At 41.0% G+C, this 24,135-nt stretch overlaps 1 protein-coding gene across 5 annotated transcripts in view; it reads left to right on the top strand.

The window, feature by feature from the left end:
* The window catches only part of brsk2a (BR serine/threonine kinase 2a), a 224,598-nt gene that overhangs the window by 198,611 nt on the left and 1,852 nt on the right, over positions 1–24,135 (top strand). For 3 of the 5 annotated variants that reach the window (XM_086298188.1, XM_086298189.1, XM_086298186.1), the window contains 11 exons: positions 2,015–2,046; positions 5,715–5,879; positions 7,067–7,164; positions 8,088–8,238; positions 8,468–8,533; positions 14,542–14,602; positions 16,002–16,779; positions 16,931–16,979; positions 17,853–17,976; positions 19,108–19,288; positions 21,176–21,265. In XM_086298188.1, coding sequence (XP_086154314.1) covers positions 2,015–2,046; positions 5,715–5,879; positions 7,067–7,164; positions 8,088–8,238; positions 8,468–8,533; positions 14,542–14,602; positions 16,002–16,779; positions 16,931–16,979; positions 17,853–17,976; positions 19,108–19,288; positions 21,176–21,265 — 1,795 coding nt within the window. The remainder of the gene's footprint in view (positions 1–2,014; positions 2,047–5,714; positions 5,880–7,066; positions 7,165–8,087; positions 8,239–8,467; positions 8,534–14,541; positions 14,603–16,001; positions 16,780–16,930; positions 16,980–17,852; positions 17,977–19,107; positions 19,289–21,175; positions 21,266–24,135) is intronic. The other 2 variants (XM_086298190.1, XM_086298191.1) reach the window with 2 other exon arrangements.

The following is a 24,135-nucleotide window of genomic DNA, read 5'->3' as shown; positions in this document are numbered from 1 at the left end:
CTCCAGCAGGATAATGTGCCTCGTCAGAGAGCTAATCATCATCTAAAATAATCTCAAACTGGTTACTTGAACATGGCAACGAGTTCACCGTACACAAATGGCCTCCATAGTTTACAGATCTCAATCCAAGAGATCAACTTTGGAATTTAGTGGAACAGGAAACCCACATCAAGGATGTGCAGCAACATGAACCAAAATCTCCGATGCAAGTTTCGGGCACCTTGCAGAATCTATCTCATGAATAGTTAGAACATTTCCATCGGTCACATGGGGTTCAATCGAGTACGAGCAGGACGTACATATTATATGTTTTATATATTCTACGTAATTCTTTCTTTTTACATTCATCAGGTCCCAGTCGCCCCAAATAGCAAAGAGAAATTAAAAATGCATGCCATGAAAGAGTTTGGGTCTTAGGAGGTTAATTCAATGTTTGTTCATTGTGTAAAAGCTGTTCTTAACTGTCTATTTAATTGAATAAAGTCTGTAAGTATTTAGGCAGTGACACAACCTTGGTAATTTTGTTTCTAAAAACATTCAGCTGGAATTCTTTGATTCATGGCCATAACACGACTGCTTATCATTAAATTATGCAATTAGTTTGGAGCCTGTGAAACTAGAAGGATTAAATCTTTTGTTAAATCCCTTGAATCACAGCTGAAAGTTTTAACTTCAAGCACATCTTTCAGTTACACAGTTTCCAAATACTTATACATCTGACTTTGTGTTTCTGTATATTATGACTTGAAACAACAGAGTAAGTCTCTACTGTAAACACAGATTGTGGTCCTTCCTCCACTGAACAGCCATGTGACTGTTCTCTTTCTGCTTACAGACCTACAAACACAAGTAAGCTGAGAATCACATATGCAGCACCTTGATAAATATACACCTCGATGTGGACAGAACATTCTCAGCCAGTATTATACAGCATCTCTTCTGCCTGAAAGCAGCTGGAATCAGTAGTGACACATTTAGAAACTGATTGATGTGATTCTACGTTTCAAACCACATCACTTTCAACCCTGTGTGAGATACCAGACTCTTGCCTCCAGGCCTTCAATAAAAGTCGGACAGAGTAGGTCACCCACTAGTCTCTATCTGACTGGCAGGGTGTCCTTGTCAATATCACGACCTCTGTGGTAGAGTCACCTATAGTCAGTAACCACAGTCTTCTCGGCTCTGTGATTGCACTAACATCTCAGGAAGGCATGCATCGGTGCTGAAGCACAGAGGTAAATTCTCTAGGGAAGTGGTAACATCAAGACATTGATGGAGACACTGACACGAGAACTATGCATCTGAATAAGTGACAATAATTAGAGCTGTCGTGTGTATCTCCTGTGGTTCCACAACAACAGCTTGAGCAAATTAAAAAGTCCCAGCAGTGACATTGATCCGCTTTCCTTCTGTGGGCAGTTGAAACACCGTGGATTCATTCTAGCAGACATCTTCCTTTGTTGCTATTTTGCCCGCTGTTCCTCTCTTTCTGCTTTTCCTTTTTTGACAAAAGACTACGCTGACAGGGTTGGTGACAAAGTGGCCACTCTAGATGTGCGATGACAAGGGTAGTATTAAAAAAAGTGAGTGTGTGAGTCAGTGAAATGGGAAGAGGATGAGAATAGGAGATTCCCTTCAGACCAGAGGGCTTGGCAGGGTCAGCTGCATGTGTGAGGGAGATAATATTCTCTGTGTTTAGCTCAGTTGTATCACCTTCCTCTTTTTGCCTTTGCTGAACCTTTCTCTCCTTTTCCTCAATATGTTTTTTTTCCATTGGCAGTCTTAACATTTGAAGGTCTCATTATTTACTTCCACACCTTAACCTGCCTGTATTGTCTCTGTTTTATTTCCTTGAAACTTCGTAAGTTCAATACTTACTGGCGTTGTAATGTGCCAACAATTTCTATACCTTCGTTTATCGTTTTATTCTCTTGTCAACAACATGATACTATTTTCCAGTGAATTGCATTTTGTGAACTGATCTTCATTTTTTCTTTTCTCATTACTTCTCCAGTTAGAACAGATCCAGAAGCACACATGGTACATGTAAGTAGTCCTCTGTTTTGTTTTGTTTTCTTTATGTTTACACTCCTGTCCTCCCTTCAGCTATTCTGCAGGGCTTGTAAACCTGAAGGGAGCTGGCACATGAAAAATGACTTTGAGTTCCAGCTCTGTACACAAGAGTACATTTAAGCAGGGCACGACTCCAGGCTGTGGGGGTAAATTGGTAGTGCGTGAAAGAGGATGTGAGGCATATGGTCAGCTGAACAGAGAGCAGGGCAGCAGGAACCGAGATGATGAAGACTAGACTGAACCCAGCTAACCTCAGTGTACCCAGCGTTTGACATGTCGAAAGGGGTGTGCCCACCTTTTTAGGCTAACAAATATTTTGAGATAATTTATTGTACACTTGTAAATAAACGAGTTTATTAACTGGGAAAACAAATTAATAAATGCTAGAGATATGAATACACAAATAGAGTATGCATGAGGCTCTTCTACTAAAGGCTCCAGTTGTGTCTCTATCTTATAGCTTTCCATCCAGAGCACATTATTCAAAAAGGGGCCTAGTCGTTACCGGTTTGGCCATTATCGATCAGTAGATTTGCTATAATTTGACAACATTGGCTTTTCCTGAAACATCATTCAAACAACTGTCTCTGTTTCACTGTAGTTCCACAAACTTTTTTTGTGTGCGGTCAGTCTCTTTTGAAAATTACACTGTTTTTAAATTTACACTACTTCATTAAAGTGAAAAGTGATCAAGTGGAAGAATTTACTTAACCTCCTTGTCATCCATGATCTTAATGTGTGAAGGTGTATAAAGCCCTGTAGGTCTTGACTTAATAACAACACCATTCAATAGAAGAGAAAATCAGTTTTTAAGGGGGTGTCTTTGAGCATCCTACTTATCTGTATCCACGATTTAAAGTGTTTACGTCTTCAAATATGCTCTCCATTATCATGAGATTTATTTATTTTTCTCATAACAGTGTTCTTATAATAGATTTTAATAATTTACAAGTGTTTTGTTAAGTATTAAAAACATTTACCAGTAGGTTTGAGGATTGCTTTTGGCAATGCAATACCAACGATGAATCATCAGAGGAGAGTCTGCATCTTGGAAGGGGCTGAGTTATGGTTTCTGTCCTGTACTGAAAGATCATGTAAACACAGGAAGACTGATATAAGAAACAAGAGGAGACAAGAGCTAGGCAAGAAGACTAATGTAGTATGAGTTTTGTCAGTGAGGAAGTTGCCATGCTATCTGTCTCTGCACGGCAGGCTGGCTTGTCAAGTGACTGGCTGAATGAATGAACTTATAAATGAATGAATGAGAGGTGACATTTGTCTGACAAATGTGGTCATTTTCCACAGGCAACTCATCTGTGATGTAAAAACATAATAAAATAAAATAAAAAAACATGTCAAAATCACAAAAAGAAAAACTTTTGACACAAAATTGAATAAAGCCATCAACCCTGTATTTTTAGATGGTGATTGTTCCAACAATCTTTCAGCACACTTGCCTGGAGCTGTGATGATGAAGAACGCAGTGCCAGGCCAAACAGATAGTTTAGTTAACTTTCTGAAACTAAGTGTCCCACGAAAACGGTTAAGTCCTATATAAGAAAGGTTGTAAAACTGATTGTTTATATAAACAGTTGCAGAAACATTAGTATAATTCAACCTCGGCAAACTACAGCCATAAAAAATTGCCATGAAGTAGAAACTGTGAAAAGCTGGCAAAGTTAAAAATCATCTTATTCTCTCTGATATTAAGCATTTTTCACTTTTTTCAATTTCTAAAGAACTTATTCCTGTTTACTGAACCAAATGGTTAGTGTCCTTAAGATCTTTATTGAATCAGTCACTCTTTTAGCAATAAATGAAACAATTTTCACCTAAATAAATACAACTTGCATTCAAAGAATGAAAATTAGGCAAGACAGACAAAATGTAAAAGCCAGTGATCATGCATGTAGCTCATGTATGGTTTCATGGCTGAATGCAGACCAAGGATGGCTCTTATGTGCTTCTTATGTTCTGACAGAAAGGGGCTCATATTGTTGACATTATCCTTGATAAAAATGCACTGAAATGCAGAAAAACAGAATTGGAGACAATGCCAACTTTGATAGAATCAACAATTCCAACCTTTCCGCCACTGACCACGGCCCCAAACTCTGCCTAGTAAGCATACACAGTACCATTTCAGAAGGAATCTAAAGTCATGTCAGAGCCTGTGTGCTGGGTACAGACAGGCAAATGAGGCTAATGAGAAGGAACCTCAGAATCACACATGAAGGTAGGAGGCATTAAGATGCTGGCGAGGGTGATGGTGCACAGTGAGCAAATGGCTGGTAGAGATTTTGGACAAGATGCCCGGGACAACCTGGATGAGGTCAAGATATGGTGGAGGGGGAGGACTGCATGACATACATGGTACTTGCCGTATGCAGTATGGTGTACTCTCTTTGAACCCAAATTGGATAAGCAGTTAAAATGGAAAAAGGGTAAATGGACTATTTAAACCATGTTCCTTAGTTGTGGATGATTTGTTTTTTCTGGAGCCATATGATATGACCACGGATTTTCATGTTTTGACGTCTGTCTAAAGTACGCTTAGTGGTGCTTTCATTTTTTCTAACTGTGGGATGTTAAAAAGAAAGAAATGTTTGATTTTTGAGCACAGATAAACCTGTTTTGAGGGGATTGTTTATTTTGCCAGAAGAGTCAGCCAGCTGGTGATAATAAAACATTGAATAGCAGGGAGAATGCAGCGAATTATGACCTCACCGGCTTTCCATATAAATCAAAACTTAAGTAACAGTTTCACCCGTGGGTCGGCATTATAAGTCCTCGTGAAGACTTGATTTATTGAAGTTGGACTGTTATATATTTAGATTTCTTTTTCATTACCCTTACCACCCGAATTTATATGCACATACTGAAACAGGAGTGTTGGTGGTTATGTGGGGTGAACAATCAATGTAGGTCTGGTTCACAAGTTCACAGCATATAGAAAAGTGGAGGTCTGTGTCATTTCAATAGCTGCCAGTGAGGTTTATGCTTCACTGGGTTCACTGAAGGAAAAATAATAGATTTAGGGAGGTAAAAAGTGGAAGTGTGTGAGTTCAAATCTGTCTCTGTAATAACTTCTAAGCATTGGCGCATTTCCAGAAGTAGTAGATTTGTGTGTGAAAGAAACATCTAGAATATTATAGAAATCTTTGTGAAAATGGACTGTGCAGTATAACGTTTTATTTCAGCCCTAAAGAATATAAATGTGTGTGTGCATGTAAAAAAACAGCAGACAAAGGTGACATAAATTAATCTAATAATAATAATAATGAAGAAACTACATTTAGAAATCACGCCAGAGTAGAAGAGGCAGGTTGCTGAATATAACAGCATGACTAAGTCATCTGCCTGAATCCTGCTGACACAATCACCCTCTGGAACATGCAAAAGTGCCTACACCTGAGGAAAACCTGTGACTTTAAAAGTCTCTTAATATAAACTAAAGTCATACTGACACAAAAGGTCATATTAAAGTTTGTACATCTACGATTTTACACAATTGTGTTCCAAATGCAAGTTTCTATATGAAAAAACCAAAAACCAAATTAAATTACTGAAAATTAGTAGCAGTAGCAACCAAACCCACTGATATTGTCCTTATTTCTTTTTGAATGTCTTTGTATTAACAGAGGAGGCAAAAATGAACCAGAGCCAGAGCAGCCAGTTCCCAGGAAGGTGACCATCCGCAGCCTGCCCTCTGCAGAAGATATCGATCCCGACGTACTGGACAGCATGCACTCTTTGGGCTGCTTCAGAGACAAAAACAAATTACTGAAAGACCTGCTCTCAGATGAGTGAGTAAATGGCTGTACAGCAGACAGTAGTACGAAGGAGAAAAAAGAGAATGGGGATTGGTGGTTGTTTTGATAAAAGAAGAGAGCACTGCAATGAAAGGATAGGTGTGTTGTGTCTGTGTGCTCACTCAGCCTTGGTTTTCCCCAGCTCCTGTAAAATCCTGCTAGGCTGTCGCTTTAGATGTCAGAAGCCATAGATCACTTAATTGTTATCACACAGCGCTTACACCGTTTGCCACCAGATACATTCCCTTTAAACTGATCCTGGTTTCCACTGTGAACATGCTCATGGGTCAAATTGTTGTTGTTCTGCTTTTAATATTTGTGTCTCAGTTGCAGTTTCTAATATTTTTCTCTACTGTGTGTGTGTGTGTGTGTGTGTGTGTGTGTGTGTGTGTGTGTGTGTGTGTGTGTGTGTGTGCTGTCCTTGACTTTCATACAGTTGTTTGTTATCAATGTGTGTCCAGTGTGCAGATGTTGCAGTTTTTCTTTGTTTCCTTTTCCTCCTTTACCACTATTTTACATTTGCCTATCCTCTCCACTTTAATGCTAAGCAAGCATTACTCCATCACTGTGCCCTCTACCCATCCCTTCCATTTTCTTCCTTTCTCCTGGGAGGATCTCGTAATAGTGCTGGACTGGAGGAAAATCTGTGGTCTCTATCTCCCTTCCCCTGTTTCATTTTAGCTGAAGTTGCAGGTCCTTGTCTCTTTGCCTCCTACTGCTTTCCAATCTGTCTTTATTATAGAGGGCCAGTCCCTGGGAATTTTGCATAGAGAATATTGGCCTAGAGGCTAAAGATATTAGGCTTCCTGATTTACTGAGAAAGAAAAGGTTGAACTCGTAATGTTTTGAGACTTTCATAAACTTACCAGTCGACTCTGCATATAGAGATGTGCCGCGTCTTAAAAAATGCATGCATATTATTACACGACGGCTTAATGATCTGTAAAACTAAACTTTTGTTTTAATGATGAGAGATATTTATTGGTGCTTCACAAAGAATCTCAAAACATTATAGAACATTAATCATAGTGAGGGATTTTACAGTTTGATATGGTATGAGTACTTTTTTTCCCCCTACACACCCTAGGTATCTAATTATACGCATGGTTGTGTAGGAATTAATTAAGTATTTTTACTTTTCCTGACATTTCAAGAGTCTTTTTACTGCCACCTTTTTGCAGTGACAACCAAGAGAAGATGATCTACTTCTTGCTATTGGATCGAAAGGAGAGGTACCCTAGTCAGGAGGACCAGAATCTTCCCCCTCGCAATGAGATTGGTGAGCCCTGGAACAACGAGAGAATTGTTCATAAAGAGTGTAACATTAGAAAATGATATTCTTTTAAAAAAGAACAACTCAGAAAGCTAAACCACAATATGACACACAGTACGTATGAACTGTACCACCATGTAAGAATCGTGCCTGTTTTTTAATGATTTTTTAAAACTAGTCATCTGTTTACACAAACAAAACCATCCAATTTGCACAATACTAAGCACTACAAAAAGGTAACTCATGAATGCTCCCAGTTTCTGAACGATTCTGCAGTGTTTTCCTCTGTTAAGAAGAAATTGAATCGGCTCCAGTAGCGGTGGATTGGCTCTGCAGTAGAAAAAGCATTCTGCTTATTGAAAATAAATAAGCTTTTCAATGAAATGTAGTAGCAGAAATAGAAGGTGTCAATAGGGCAGAGAAGTTTATTTTTATTTTTAAAAAACTGTCACCCCCCCCCAACTGCTTTGGCTCAGATATTAACTCTTCAAAAAAAGAAAAGATATTCTATCATCCGTACACCGCAACCAAGCACAGATTTCCACCCACAGAAGTCTGAGTAGAGACGGAGATGCTCTGCTTAGACGTCTGCCAGGGTTATTTTCTGACAAGAACACTGAAACAGGAGTATTACGTGCAAATGTGTGTATGTGAGTAACTGCTCTGAGATACCGACATCTTGATGAATAGACTCCCTCTTCAGTGAATGTGATACAGTCAATACAGTGGCCATTAGTTCAAGGTCTGGGAGGAAACCATTACTTATTCACTATTAGTTAAAATGTCATTGCGATCAGCCCTAAACATCACTCAAACCCTCACATATACACAAAACTGAGCAGCACATAGATATACTCGCAGTAACATGGACACGTGTCTGGTGCTTTGCATTTATTCCAAATCACCATGTCTTTTTCTGTCACACACAGATCCTCCGAGGAAGAGAGTGGACTCTCCCATGTTGAATCGTCATGGCAAGAGGAGACCAGAGAGGAAGTCCATGGAGGTCCTCAGTGTCACGGACGGAGGCTCACCTGTCCCGGCCAGGAGGGCTATCGATATGACACAGCATGGACAAAGGTACGCGCAGAAGTGAGGAGAAAAACTCTCTCTTTTAAAAATCAATACCTTTTTAAATGAACCAGTAAAGACAGACCTTGTCCTGCGTTTGTGTGTGAGGAGGATCTAGCAGCCCTGTGGTGTTTTTACAGCTCTGACAGTGAGTCTGGATCCAGTGTCAGCAGGCTGCATTGTAGACAAACATAAACAGAGACTGACTCTCTGCTCACTTTATCTCCTGTCTCACTAGTAAATCAGTTTACAGTAAAAGCTTGGATATTCCTGATGCCAGTACAAAATGCAGCAAAGAAGAAAGGTACTCATTTGCCACTCACCCCTCACGCTTTTACCTCTTCCCTCTCTGTCTCACTTATTCAGGCAAAAGAAAGATGCAGCATGGCTTTTTCTAGTCAAATCTTTGTTTTTAAATGATGATGGCATATGTTGCTTGTTGTGGTTGCTTCACATGTCTTGTAGTTTAGTAGCAGTTTAGATAGTTATTTAATCCACAGTATGCATGGCTCCTTACACATAGGTGCAAAAACAGAGGCAGTTACGAGATATGAGACTGAAAGCATAGGCTGGGGTTTAGCCCGTTTACAGCAGCCTAAATAGCACACCCTGTATGAGGTTTGCTAATTGCATGTGTAGGTAGGCGAGCTGAGCTATCAGCTGATGTCAACTTGTATTGAGCCCAGCTGAACCGGAATTGTCTGAGCTTGACTCTGTAGTCGGCGTGAAGTAACACTAACGCTTTTCTTCTGAAGTTTAACTTAACTCTTTTAATTAAGTTTCATCTCAAACCAGGGAAAACTGCATTTGCAATTCAGAGGCTAAATATTTCTACCCCCACCCCTTCATTCTGCCGTTAGCTCAATTATCTCTTCGTTTCGTAATCTGAATGCACTGATAATCACTTCTCCTATGCTGTGTCCCACTTTCTCTAGTTGCAGAACAATTTTCCATTTCTCTATTTTAGAAATGCTCAAGTCAAGCCGGAACCACATCCCCACAAGGCACAGCGGACTGATTTAAAATCCTTCTCTTCATCTTATTTGAACAACCAATATATCGCCACACCACACATTTGTGCTCAGAGGCAGTGACATTTGTGACAGCGGGGAAGATTGAATCTGAGGGGATGATAACCTGATCTGCCTAATGATAGTCAGATTGGCAGAGTGCTGGAAAAAGCTTTCAGAGATACAGAGCATAAATGGAGAGGTGGGGAGTGCATTTATTATATAGAATAAAAAATGCAGTCCTAAAGTTAAGTTCTTCAAATGTCAGGTGCATTAATAACTTTTCTCCATAGTGCTTTGCCAACAACAAAATATCAAGAATTTGATTCGTACCATTTCACCGAGGGAACCCACTTGAGAAGTTTTGAATCCGTTTCAAGAGCTCCCACTTCTAAACATGTGTGCTTTTGTTCCTTCTGTCTGCTGGTGCCTCCAAATTCTAGTTTAAGATTCATCCTCTTTTGTTTCTTCACTTCTGCTGTGCCTCTTCATCCCTTCAGGCGGCCCATTATCTCTTCTTTATTTAAAGGTTGTCTTAGTTTAGTAGCTGCCTTTTTCTGCCCTTCACTCTGACTCATCTCATTTCAAGTCATAACTAGAATCCCAAAAAAGGTCAGTTTGCACTGACTGGATAAACCATTAATAATAGCCTGCTAACATTAATTCGATTGGTGATGACACACATCTTGAATAGTGTGAATTAGAAAGGGGCTCTAAAAGTCGATTTTATGAGGACAACGTTTGCGTCTCAAACTTGCATATCAGCAGCTCCAGTCAACAAAAACAGCTCTGCTGCATCTTTCTTCAATACAGCTTCAGATCAGTTTGTTTGCTCTTTTCCCTATACCCAAATTTCTTCCAGGGCACCGCGCCACTCTTGTATATCGCCACTGTCTCTATCTTTCCTGTGGGTTCCTTGTGTGCTGCTGACCTTCAATCCCAAACACCCCCCTCTGTTAGTATGGAATTGCTATGCTAATGAGGACATGCTGCTAGTTTTTCTCTGTCTGCCTTCCTATCGGCTGTGGTAGATTGTAGGTATGCCACAGGCCCTCTGCCTCCAAATCAAATCAAATCTTGCTCTCCTGCTATACATGTCTTTCCCCCCTACTGCAATCCATAACTATCCATCTGATCAGTAGGGGGAAAAGAAGTTAGTAACAAAGTCTGTGTGAATCTTGATTTTGGTGTGTGCGCTTGTGTGTGTTTTTCAAACTTTTCTGGCTTTTATCACGTCCTTGTGCACACTGTGTTTGATCATGTGCTTGCTTGCATGTGCGTGGATAGACGATGGTGCTGGGGAAGCGCGTACGTAGCAGAATAACGTCCAAAGATTTATTAAGTGACTTTGTCTGAACCTAACCTTATCTTTCCTCAACAGCAAACTTTTGTCGACAGCGCAGAAGATTCATAGAACTTCAGATCAGAGGGCCTCAGAGAGCGGACTGACTTTGAAACATGTGTTTTGACAGGATACATTTCCACCAGCGTAAATAGTGAAAGAGAGGGGGAAACAGCTTGATCTGAAATTGCATAACAAAAATGTCTGAATTCCTGTCCTTTATCAGGCATTTTGCCTCTCATTTATCACGTAGTTACATTCAGAGTATCAGCCCTCACTTTAGTTTCATACAAATGATTGTTAATTCGATTGCTCCTATGAAGTACGGATGTTGGAATAAAGGTGCGGTAGCTATGTTGTGCAGTAATGCACATGGAGACTTTCTCATGTGAATGTCCGTTTCAATCTTTCTATGCAAAAATGTCACTTAAAAAGACATTTAAAGCTTAACTCAAAGCATAAGAAATCCACTGATTTAATTTTAAATCTTAACAACACGCCAGGAGAAATGAAGGGAGGTTAATGATATGTAAATGAAATATGGAAAAGTGCTGCAGCGAGGAGGAGAGAATATCAATTGATTTTTTTTTTATTAGAGATTTGCTCTAGTTGCTTCACGCAGTTTGAATGTGGAGTAGTCAGAGCAGTCGTAAGAAGTCAGCTCGCCTGCTAATTACTGACATTAATTTATTTAAGAGACTACAATAAGCACAAATAAAACACCTTAAACTGTGATCTTTACTACAGAAACTGCAGAGGTCTTGCTATATTTTGACATTTAAGGAACTGAGCTGTAAATATTAATGCACTGAGTCTGCAGGGACTTGTTGAGGTTCAAAGAAGCAAATGATTTCAAACAGTTTGTGGATTTATATGAATACTTACTATGTGTAAAAAGAGGCCCATTGGTAAGAAGCAGCCAATATAGAGGTGCTAGAAAGGGAATATGTATCTCAGTCGTATTGTGCTTTGGCTTTGGCAGTGTTGTTCATTTTCTGTTTGGCTCTTGGCACCATCCATTTTATTTTTCTTGCATTTTGTTTTATTTCAGTCCATGCCTTCAACCCAGAATCTGTTATACTTGTTCCACCCCCCCGCAGCCACACGTTAGTTCCCCAGGCGCTTTGGATGGGTTTCTGACAACTGGCGGTCACATACTGAGGACATGGGTCCTGTTTGAAAATAGGCTTATGGGAATTAATGACTACTAGATAAGAGAACTACCATAATAGGTATCAAAATTGCATCAACAACAACCCAAAAAAGAAAAGAAAAACATCTTCTAGTTCAGTACATGTGCCGTATTATTGTCCACAAATAGCAATGGGTATTTCCAGAGACCATGTCTCTGTTAAACACTGCATGCACCAATATTCTTACACAGACACAAAAGTCTGGGTATTAAGTCTTCACATTCCACATTTATCAAGTTTGTATCTGAGCAGAAAAGAGTAACATTAGTTATGACTCTAGCTCTTGATGTACGGGTCCATTGATAGTCATGACAGTGAACATGCACTTTACTGGGAACGATGCCATCAGCTTCCTGTACTCAAGACAAAGTCAGAGATCCATAGTTGTAGTTACAACTTCTGATTGTAGACACAGCGGGAAGCTTAGTTGGTTCTTGTCAGCATTGGAAAGATGACTCTCTACTCTCGCCTTGTCACCCAGCAGCTAAGAACAGAATGGCAGAATATAAGAGAGGCCAAACTGACCCAGTAAATCTAGAGAATTTACTGTGCTACTGGATATATTGCTGAAAAGGAACCCCTTTATCAGTGATCTTGGCCCTGGAATATTTAGCTGTAAGATTTCTTGGAATTGGTACGTTCAGCATCAGGCTGGTCAGTATTCCTCCCTTGATAAGAAGGTAACCTGTCAGGGGAGGAGTCCTTTGAGTGACTTGGCAATGATGAGGCTCATGTAGTATCAGGATAAATTTGCCATGTTCACAGCTACCAACAAGCAACTACAGTAAAGCAAGCTAAGCTAAATGAAATTCACGTGATAACACCCACAGAATACATGTTATAGCAAAGAGGGGTAACCAATCAGTAGCCAGCTTACTGCAAATGATGTCCAAGGGCAAAGCAAAAAGCGCTAAAAATGATTTAAAAGAATAATTATAATAACAGTCAACTGGGAGGGTTCAAGATTTGTTGCAGCATGGCCTTTACATGTGCGCTACATAGCCAGAATATTCCAAAAATAAATCCAGGATACTGTATGTGCATGTAAACATAGTGAGCACACAAGCACAGAGTAGCTCGAGAGTAGAGTAGCTAGCTTGCTACAATGTTGTCTCCAGTGCAGGTTTAATAATGTGGGCTTGTGGTTTCTGTGATACATGATAAATGACTCCCTCCTTGTGTATGCTGTTCCCTATAAATAAAGCACTGAACAACAACATTTTATCCTCTCTCTGAAGCAAGGTTGAGCCTCTGACAGCCTATTACTGTACAGCATAACCATCTGCAACATTAGCTTTATAGGCCTTCTGGTCCAACACTAACAGATGCAGAGTGCTCCTAACAATATGCTCATAATGGCCGGAGGACGTTGTGTTTTGGCCATGTTTAAATGAAGTTCAGTTGGCTACATGGTCACAAGTGCTGCAGTGAGCAACTGCGGCCATGTCTCAGTGGATTGTAGGACTTAAATGGAAATGATACCAACTGTCTGGTCAGTTGTTCCATGAAACAGGAAATCCTTGCCAGCATGGTCTCGGCACGCCTACTCATGTGTAAAAGGATGTGTGCACTAAATAAATTTGTAGAAGGGGAGCGGTAAACTTATAAAAATAGCTCGCCAGTGGGTGTTTCTAAATTTCCCTCACTTTCTTGGTAGCTTTTAATGTTCCTTATTCTGCTTTGTTTACTCTCAGGAGTATGATTATGGCTGTTGCAGTTGTTATAACAGTATTATCATTTTTTAGGCTGATAGCCATAATCATTTTTAGTTTTTGCCTCCTCGAATGCCGTGTGGTCTTGTGGGAATGCTTCCAGCATTAGAAGTGAGCATATGGCCCTGTTACTCCACACACTCTTTATTTTTCCATCCATCCTCCCTTTTTACTTTTAAATGATCTCAGTCTCTTCTCAAGTTTGTTCATGAGATCTTCTTCAATCAGGTAGTTTAAAAAGCAGTAGTCACTGCTTTTTATCTCTTCCTTTATTCAAGCTGAGATAAAAGATCTATAGCTACAGACATACATTAATAAATGCACCCATGCTGACATAAAAAGAGAAAGTGGGGGGAGAGAAGGAAGAGGGGTATGATTAGATTGAATGACAAAAAAGAACAGTGTTGTGACAGTGAGCAGCTGGTGTTTCCAAGTGTTGACAGGCGTTGTTTTTGGGTGTGCGTGTGTGTCTGTGTGTGTAGATGTGTACGTGCGTGCTTGATGAAGACAGATTGTGCTGTGATTGTTCATTTCTGAACAGGACTCCGCTCATAGGGGTTATTGACGGCATCTGCGAGGGAAAAGACAAACATGACAAATGGCGCTCAACCAAATGTCTCTCTTCATTCTCCCTCTCGAGATAGTTTCATGGCCTAAAGGCTTAAGAAGTCAGAATGATTGGTTTATTATCAAACTTTAAATGTGGCTTAAAGCTAGATTGAGTCCTAGTGTGTGGGAAGTTTAAATTTGTCAAATCAATATCTGTTAAACTGACTTTTGAGTGAGATTAATTGCTAGTAGTTTTTACCTCAGTGCTGTTACTGTGTTGTGATACATGTACCCTATTTGTGTGGTAGGTGTTGTGTTTGCAGGGGGCTTGATAGTAACCCGTGTGCTTAGTATGACAGCTCCATATGCTGCTCCACTTTCTAAATAACGTGTAACAAGTAACCAAGCGTTCACCCCCACCTGTGTTCATTCAAACACATAACAGGTCATGTGTTGATACCACAAATTACTGTTCTCCTGTGTGTTCTCACATGTTTGTACCACAGGTCGCGGTCTATTAGTGGAGCCTCCTCTGGTCTCTCCACCAGCCCGCTCAGCAGCCCACGGGTGAGTCGTAATCCTCAGTTCACATCCAAACACGCACACACATAAAACACACCTCTTGACCCAGTTCTTAACTAACTAGTTGTTAACCTTCTGGGATAATGGCCAACCAACTACTGCTGATCACATTTTATTGATGTCATATTATGTCAGCAATAGAAAATAAAGCAATATTCTTTTTTCTGACCATGAAAGAAGCATACACACACACACACACACACACACAAAGAAAACAATATTTCTCTGCACAGCAATATTTTTCCACCAATCTGTTTTACCGTTATATAAACATTTATCAGCCTTGAAGGATCTACCTTTGTGTTTTGAGAAAGTATAGGTCCATTTTGATTACCTTTTCATATCCTGTATCATATCAGGGCTTCCTGTGTGTCCATATAGCTTAGATGTTTCTGTTAATGCTAAGTAAAAACCCACTGCTGAATGCACACAGGAGGCATGACAGCACAGAAAACTTTCTCCACCCCACAAAGCCTCTTCTCTCTCCATCCTCTGCACTTATTATCCTTCTCTCTGTTTTCTATGGCCTGAGCTCTTTGGAAATCCAGCTCAGGGAATGCTTCAGAAAATCCCACTTTCCTTTGCTCAAAGCTGGGGAGCTTGTAGTAAACTTTTCCAGCTGACTAACCTGAGAAGGCTCCAGATTAGCCAGGATCCTAAGACGAGCTCCTCACCACACAGGTTCTTGCAGGCTTATCTGAAAGGGAAATTGATTTCTCAAACCCACCCAAAGCCTGGATTGTGTTCTCAGCAAGAAGCTCTGTGTGGGGTTATTTTCTCAGACTTAGCTTCTGGAAGACAGGAATGTGTTGAAGGCAAATATTGAACCAGTGTGAGTGCAAATGAACCATGCAAAATCAGTACATCAATAAATAATCAGGAAATTTGACTGCAGAGTTGCCACCTTCCACTTGTTTTTGAGACAGCCCAATTGGCCTTTTGTCTCTCTCGTGTGTTTGTGTTTGCTTGCTTGTCTCTGCTGGGAATGCCTTGTATGTTTTATGCAAATAAAGTCTGTCTTTTTGTGTTTTGTTTGGATTTTTTTAAAGTGAGCACATTGTTTGCTGGTATTGTTATTCCCATTTCATTTTTGTTTTGCTTTGCTTTGACATGAGTCACTGAATGGTCTTTACCATGTTTTCTTTCTCTCTTTTTTGTTGTTGCAATTCCTCCATCTTTCCTATGTGTGTGCACTTGTTACCTGCCTCCAAATCCTTTGGCTACTTCTTCCTTTACCTGTGTGGTGGTTTGCCCTTCCCTTTCCTTTGCTTTGTGTGTTTGTGTACTTGCATGCATTCTTGTGTGTGTTTTCTGTTTGTTTATTTTGTTGTCTTTTTGTTTTACACCTCTTCTTCCTCTTGGCTGTGTTATTCTTTTAATCTAGCCTGTCAGAAAGTTTGGTGTACCACCTCAGTCCCCAGACTTGTCCCCGTCCCCTAACACCAGTCCCTGTCCATCCCCTGAGCCCGTTCCAAATCGCGCAGACCAGCGTATCTCCACCCCCAATTCGCTCGCTCCAAACAGTGAGCCCCTGCCAGAAGCACTCAACAAGACACAGACGCTCCCTGCCAAGTCCAAAACTGTCCCAAAGCCCCTCCAAGCCACACGATCAAACCCACTTCCTGAAACCACCCTTGATCCAGAACCTGCAGCCAAATCAGAATACTCCACTCCCTGCCAGCTTCCATCACAGCCACCCTCTGCCTCTGTGCCTCCTACCCCTACTTCTCCATCTTCCCCATCCTCCCCGTTTTCCTCATCCTCCATCGCCAGTGCTACCATCTTAAACAGCCCCCAAGTACGACGAGCTCATTATGCTGCCAACCCCCAACTCTCTGTGCCCTTTAGCCCTGTGTTGCCCCTGTCACCAATCAGGCTGCACCATTTTCACCCTGTAGCACCAGCCCCTTCTCCATTTACTGACCACCCACCCAAATCTATCCCCCTCATACAGGTTACCCCTCACCCTTCCCCTCGAGGCAGCCCCCTCCCCACCCCAAAGGGCACCCCAGTGCACACTCCCAAGGACAGCCCAGCTGGGACACCTACTCCAACACCGCCCCCAAGCCCCTCTATTGGAGGCATGCCTTGGAGGACGCGCCTCAACTCCATCAAGAACAGCTTCCTGGGCTCACCACGTTTCCATCGCAGGAAACTCCAAGGTAGATTTCAGCCAATTTACATGAAAAATTGCTGACTAATGCTACAATCTTGGTTTTTCCCCAAAAGTTTTACTGTACATTGTACCGTAATATACTTTTTGACAATTTTTAGTCTTTCTCAATCGTCTGACATCTAACTCTGCTTCCACAGTTCCCACACAAGAGGAGATGTCCAGCCTCACACCAGAGTCTTCCCCAGAGTAAGCAGACGCTGTCCATTTTGAAAGCACCACTGCTATCATAACTATGCATAACCTCTCAGCCCCTTAGCCACTGGCTCAAACAGGCTCCCTCTCGATAGGATGATGTTTTGGAAAGTGTAACATCTATGAATGTTTGATTTTTGCCTGCTGAGTCGACTTGTAATGACCTCCGGTCTGGTCTGAGTTGGAAAGAGGACAGTAGCAGGAGGTAGTGAGTGGGTTATGAGGGAGGCAGGACGAGCCTGCGTGATGCTTTTGAGTTCCCATGGGCCTGATAACTCAAGGTTGGCCTAGATATGCCTGTTTGGTTGGCTGGTTGCTGTCTGGGTTGGTCATTTCCACCTGGCTAGATAGGAATTTCCCAACTGAAAGAAGTTGGAAAATTGATCAGAGAGAGACCCTGTTTTAGCTCAGCCCGAAGTATACAGTCACGTGAGCTGTAGTCAGTCTCCTACTGCAGAACAGTGCATCTCTTTCGGCTAATCTACATTTGTTTCCATATTTTACTAGGTATTTATATTGATTTAAATGTAATGCTAAATATTATAAATCTTATATCTAATATTAATGCCAGAAAACAGGAGTCCATATGGCTTACTAGTGGTTGGAAGTGCACCTCTGCTCCTTCTGTTCACAGAGAGACTCAGTTATCTCACCCCACCCCCCTCAAATCCATTCATACACAATGCACTGGAACATCCTCTGTTTGCTCCTTTGAATCCCTACAGAACTGTGGGGAGGTGGTTGTTTCTCAGAATCAATAGACTTATAGGGAACTAAAACAAGGTTGCAAAAATGGTCAGCTGTATAAAGATGTATGTGTACAACATTGGGCTTATATTCTGCTAAATGTCTTTTCTTTCCTCACAGACTTGCCAAAAAATCCTGGTTTGGTAACTTCATCAACCTGGAAAAAGAGGAACAGATCTTCATTGTCATCAAAGACAAACCTCTCAGCTCAATCAAGGCAGACATCGTTCAAGCCTTTCTCTCGGTAGATACACCACGTTTTTGCTAATTTCTTCCTTTGTCCCTTCTGCTGAACCCCTGACCCTTTTCCCATCTGCTGCCACTGTATCTGTTTGTGCATGAATGCAGCCGTATCACCTGGGTATTTGCTCTCTAATGCAGGATGTTGGCTCTGCTACGAGGCAGGCATGCTCTGAGTGTTTGCTAACATGGTGCTGATTTATGTAGCAATCCAGTAAACTGCTTGTATTCACCGCTTCTATTTTCTCTTTGACTGTGGACCCACTTGAGGTCAATAGAAAATCAACACTGAGCTTTGGTCATTAGCATATAGATGTCCTGCCCTCAATACAGTGCTCTGAGCATGTGTGTTTGTATATTTAGATGTGCAGGGTGAGAAAAAGCGTAGATTGCGTGTGTGTGTGTGTCTGTGTGTGTGTTGTGCTTTATTATTGCGTGGTTCTACAAATACATGCAGAAATGTAAGGCAGCATTAGCTTTTTCAGTAAGCGCAGCAGAATCAGTACCAAGAAACAGTAAGCAGTGGTCGTTGATATTCAGAGTACATAACTGAACAGAACCTATCCTCACCCCAGTTAGATTTAACAAAGTCTAAGTGTACAAACTCTGCCGGTGCAGGTCAATGTCAAATCTGTTTCCTCATCCCTGGAGGAAGCATTTTCCTTTGGGTTATGCTAGCTGGTATTCCAGATAGGAGATTGGCACCTGAATCAGTGGAATTATACCTCTCAGCACTCTAGCATTAATGGAATGTCAAACCCTCTCTAGCACTATGGCAAAACGTGACAATTTCAGGGCTCACCTGTTCATTGGGCATACAAATTCATTTTAGGCGGGAGAGTGCAATGTTGTTGGATGACTCAAGATTACATTAGCTTAAATCTCTCTGGCATGCATGGCTACTCCCCGAGGCATTAATCTCCTTAGAGTTTCAAATGTGGCTCGTACTATGTGGAGGGTATTTTAATGAGGGTTTATTCACCTTGTCATTTGCAAGGTGTGGGAGAAAAATTTAACATCAGTGATTCCTATGCATAATCCCATTACTCGTGTCTTTGTGCTACCTATTTTTATTCCTGTTTTTTTTCCCTCTTTCTGACATTTTCTTTTCACGATTCCTTTTTTGCCCCCACAGATTCCCAGCCTGAGCCACAGTGTCATCTCTCAGACCTCTTTTCGAGCAGAGTACAAGTCAACAGCCGGCCCCACAGTCTTCCAGAAGCCGGTGAAATTTCAGGTGGATATCACCTACACAGAGAGCACAGCTGCCACTAAGGAGAATGGCATCTACTCTGTAACCTTCACCCTGCTCTCAGGTTAGGATACTTCAGCAATCATAAAAACATCTCAACATTTTCACCTGCTTCTACCCTTTTTTTTTTTTTTTTTAAGAAAGGCTGTCCCTGTTCAGGAAATTACAGTCATGGCCTTTAGAATCAAAAGCAGAATCTTCACCAGCGGTATATTTGGTGGTACGGCTCTGGTATCCACACTTCTGTGAGGATACGTGGAAAAGCATCCGTGACAACAGATATGACGCTGATTAAGTCGGGTACCGGATTAAAATGAGAAGATCTTGTAGAGTGGGGTTGCAGATGTGTATCAACTGTAGGCAGGCTAAAGCAACTTAAATAATCAGCCTTGTTTGAGATTTGCAAGCAAAATACATGAATGACTGTCATGTGAACAATCAGCCGATGGTGGGCTGGAACTGATACGAGCTGACCTGTCAGAATTGCAGACTAGGTTTAACTTTGTGGCTTGTGTGAACTAACACTTGTCTCAGTTTACATCATCTGTGGGCACTTGAAGTTTGACCTACATGTGTCTTCACTGTTTGAGATTCGAGTAGATGCAAACGGTGTAAATGTGGAACTGAAAATCAATGGAGAAGGTGTTGTAACAGTATTGAAAGACACTGTGTTGCATACAAGGGAGGAATTAGTTCTCTAAAAATTTAATACACCAAGTCTTCCTTCTGTACTTAAAGCTGGAATCCAAGAAAGAAAGGGTCAAGTTCAAACCAAGGATCTCAACCGATCACAGAGGACAGACATGCATGTATTATTATGGCATTTGAGCAGCTGGCTCTCCATCTCATTAGCCTTAAATTCAAGCTCACAAATGACAAGTGAAACACTTTGAATGTCACACTTTAAACTAATGGAGTCATGTATATTCAACAAACAAACAAGCCTGAAGTCTTTTTTTCCCCCGAAAGCATGTTGGTGTGTTAAACTTAATGAAAAACATAATTTTTTTTAAATCCTGAATTCTTGATAAGATTTAGCAAACTGAAGTCAAACTATGCACAATCCCACACTGAAACGTGTGTTAATGCTTAGTTCTGCACAAACACCTGCATGCTCTCTTTTACTCTCCTCTTTCTGTTTCACATAAATGGGGGCACAGCTGAGCTGAATGGGCTGTAATAGAAGCCAGTTCTTCATGTCACTGACCGTATACTGTACACAACAGGTAGACAGCAGGAGCTCTCAGCAGCACTCATCTCTGGCCCCCATTTATAATCTCAGGCTTTCTGCAGTTTTCCACCTCACATTTTGCACCACGTCCATATCCCTGTTTGCTTTGCCTTCAAAAACCAGTACCTTTAAATCTACTTGGTTATTGCAATATATTTGTACAAGTTCTGCTGTGTGCCTTCATGCTGCTGATACTCTGTATCCCTGAACAGACTTTTTAGGGGTTTTTCAGTATAATAACATGCCCCCTCCCTCCATCACGTGTTGTAGGTCTTCTCAGTAGGTATGCACAAGACACATGCAAGTATGGGCACATTCTTATCATCAGTTGCATTTGATGTGTTTGTCTATATATCACACCAAAATGAATATTAATCCTTTCCAGAAACTTCCTTGTTTCTTGTCTCATTGTGGTGCATGTAAGGGGCGATGATTTTCAAGTCACTGTAGGAGAGTTGGAGGCAAGGAAGCAAAAGTTAGCATAGTGAAAAGCACCCATGACTTGTCACAGAAGAGAATAGATCTATTGATGGCAGCATTGAACTCGTAGAAGTGCCGCTTTCGTGCATTCTGGTTTACTATCATGGTTTGCTCACACGCTTAATGGAATAGAGACATCATTTATGCTACTTTTGCTTTACCTACCAAGACAACTGTAAGTGTTTTCCATGAAAGGTCTACTATGTCAGCATTCATGTGTTTATCTATGTCTCTGTGAAGGACCCAGCCGACGCTTTAAACGAGTAGTGGAGACGATTCAGAGCCAGTTGTTGAGCACACACGATCAGCCTGGGGTCCAACAGCTTTCCGGTGAGTAAGAATTCCTTTTCAAAAAAATATTTAAAAAAAAGAAATTCCAAACCTTTACCAAAACCTCTCCACCCATTCCCCTACCGCCTCATCTGCCCATCCCGCCCCTTGATGAGCTACACTCGCCGCTATAGCTAAGCTAAATCCAACCCGTCTTCTCAGTATGCTTGAAATCCTCAAGCCACTCTCTGCTTCTCCAATCGGCTTCCTTTGCATGCCCGTGCCTCACTGCTATGAAAGGGTGGGAGCTGCTCTCAAGCACCGACTGCGGGTCAAATGTTGTCTCTCTGCCCACTGGCAGTGAAGATTAGAGTAGAGGTAGGGTAAGCCGATTCGCATTCTGTTACTCCTACTTTCAAGACTGATCACTGGAGCCTGTCACCATGGCAACACCTCTGCCCCTTAACGCACTCCCACATTGCACTGCGCCAAATAGCGACACCACACCTGATAAGTGCGCTCTCTAGGCATCCCGTGCGCTTTCACTCTCTGTATGTTCACCAGTCCACCGCTAAAAGCAAGGTACAAACACCTCTGAGGTCAACAATCATCATCACCCAGCCATTCACATGTGAACTTGATGATATTAGTCTCTCTTTCTTCTCTCATCTTTTCAGTAGTTTCAGAGGTGACAGTTTCAGCAGATGTAAGCACGTTTTTGGTGCCATTGTGGCTCGATACTGTTTCATAAAAGTGAAGTCTGGATGATGAAGAGTCATAGGGCTCCGACTCACCCCTTTCTGCTCTTAACATGTTGACTCTTTTGAATCATTGTGAGCTGTGTGCATCTCACTTGCCATCCAAGAGCTCTATCTGCTGGCCAGACAAGTAAACAACATCAGGAGGAAACGTTACCAGTTGTGAACCGTGTCTGCGTCTTTCTCTGTCCTCTTAAACTCATTTCCAGTTCCATGCCAGGTCTTGGTAGCATGTCCCACTACAGTTTTTTAAGTGTGAGCTGTGTCTTTGCCCTGTGTCTTTTACGCAAAATTACTCTCATTGGCACTCAGAAATGAACAGCAGTCATGACAGCTGTTATGATATTTAACAGTCTGTTATCATTGCTGTGCCTCAGTAAGTTTACCAATTATTTTTGATCTTTTTATATCGTGCAGCTCATTACCAGGCTGAGGTGTGGGAAGGGTAAAATTACAATAAGTTACATTAGATTAGGTTTTAATGGTGGTGGGGGTTTTGACGTAGTGGGCCGTCTCTGTAGGAGAGATGACATTGTTGGAGTATAATATGAGAACCGCTTAAAGCAATAGATGGATAGATACTGAAAAGTACACTACTTTTAGTTTGTGTTGTCCGAGATGATACAGTTGGTATTAAAAGTCAAAGTTATTTTTGACAAAGGCTAGTTGAATGAATTAATGTCTTTACGGCATCACGCTGAGAAGCAATCGGCATGAAAACAATCTTATTCTCCTCCTCTCTATTTACTTTGACCCACTTACACACCTCTAGTAGTACCTGAACAAAAGGGATTTAAAAATAAAAGTCAGTGACTGTAATTAAGAATAGAAATTGATTTGCATAACATTGTGTCAAAGGGCTTTGTCAAAACCTGGTTATTAATGCCCCTAATCACTAGTGATGACAGCATTTCTGAGACCTGTACTTATGAAGAGTTAAAGTATGGAGGAATGCAGGAAGTAAAATGTAGGTATATTCATTCAGATAAAGATGCTTTTGAGAAAAGGCAATATTATGTGGTCTGTTGTAGTCTTTTCAAAACACGGATTCCCAATCCGGATTGGGAAAGAGTTAATTGACTAATGTGGAATTAGAAGTATAAACATGGGGAAGAAGTTAGCTACAGCCACATTCCTGCAGGATAATGGATCAGTAGAAACTACTACTGGCCTTCTCACATGTGCACTTGCATGCAATTGCTCATTAATCCGTATATGACAAATTTTCTAATTTACACAATACTGCAGGCAGTCATCATACTGGAAGTACATACAGACTGATAACAGAATGTTTTACCTCAAGAAATTCTATTTTATAATCTACATTTTGCTGATGTGTAGACGCAGCATGTTTGTGCGGTTTATTGTCCGTGTAGCTCATCAGTCTGTTTTTTCTTTTTTTACTGATGCTATAACTGTTTGCTTGGACTGCAAAGAAGTCAGAAACAGTCTTGTTTGTGACTGATCAGTCACGCTTATGCGGACCATCACCTCTTTGCTTCATTTCTTATGTTTGGTGTACTTAATGCTTATATGCATGCGTACTGTTGTCCATACGTACACACACTGCACGTGTTTCCTCTTTCTGAGGTCCATTCAGGTCTCTTACTGTGTTATGTATGTCACTATGAACAATTACCACAAGGTAGACAGCCTCACTAATGAGAAGTCTATGTTGCCCTTCAGTGCTATGGTTATGATATCAAAACACAGTAAAATTGTGTATTAGAGAATACAGCATAAATAGTTTACAATGAAGTAAAATTTGAGGAGTGATTTAAAAGTAGACACTTCCAAATCTAATTTCCTCTGGTAAGGAGGAAATGGATACAGAACTCTATGTAATTCGGAAGGCTCTGTCATGAGGAGTGGGCAGGTTCACAAGGTGTGTGTATGTCTGTAATGGAGATGGGACTGAGGTTGTATAAGTATTTAAAAATAAAATGAATGAAATTTAAGTTTAAGGCCAATTCTGTGTATAACAGGTGGCATGGATGGAAGTAACTTCTCTGAATCTGTTAGAAATCTGACAGCTAAGTTTAAACAATCAGAGATGTTTTTTTGGATGTGGTCCCTGTAGAGGGAATTACAGTAGTCTAAAAGTGATGCTGTTTCCTTGAGGTTGAAGGAAAAATAAAAAGCTTGCCAGCTTCTAGCTGGCAAAAACACGAC

Source organism: Aulonocara sp. 'chitande type north' Nkhata Bay, linkage group LG7 (genome assembly GCF_057382095.1).
Source record: "Aulonocara sp. 'chitande type north' Nkhata Bay isolate Kocher_YH1m ecotype deep benthic linkage group LG7, A_spYH_male_GT1.1, whole genome shotgun sequence".
Lineage (NCBI taxonomy): Eukaryota > Metazoa > Chordata > Actinopteri > Cichliformes > Cichlidae > Aulonocara > Aulonocara sp. 'chitande type north' Nkhata Bay.
This window is presented reverse-complemented; position numbering and strand designations above follow the sequence as displayed.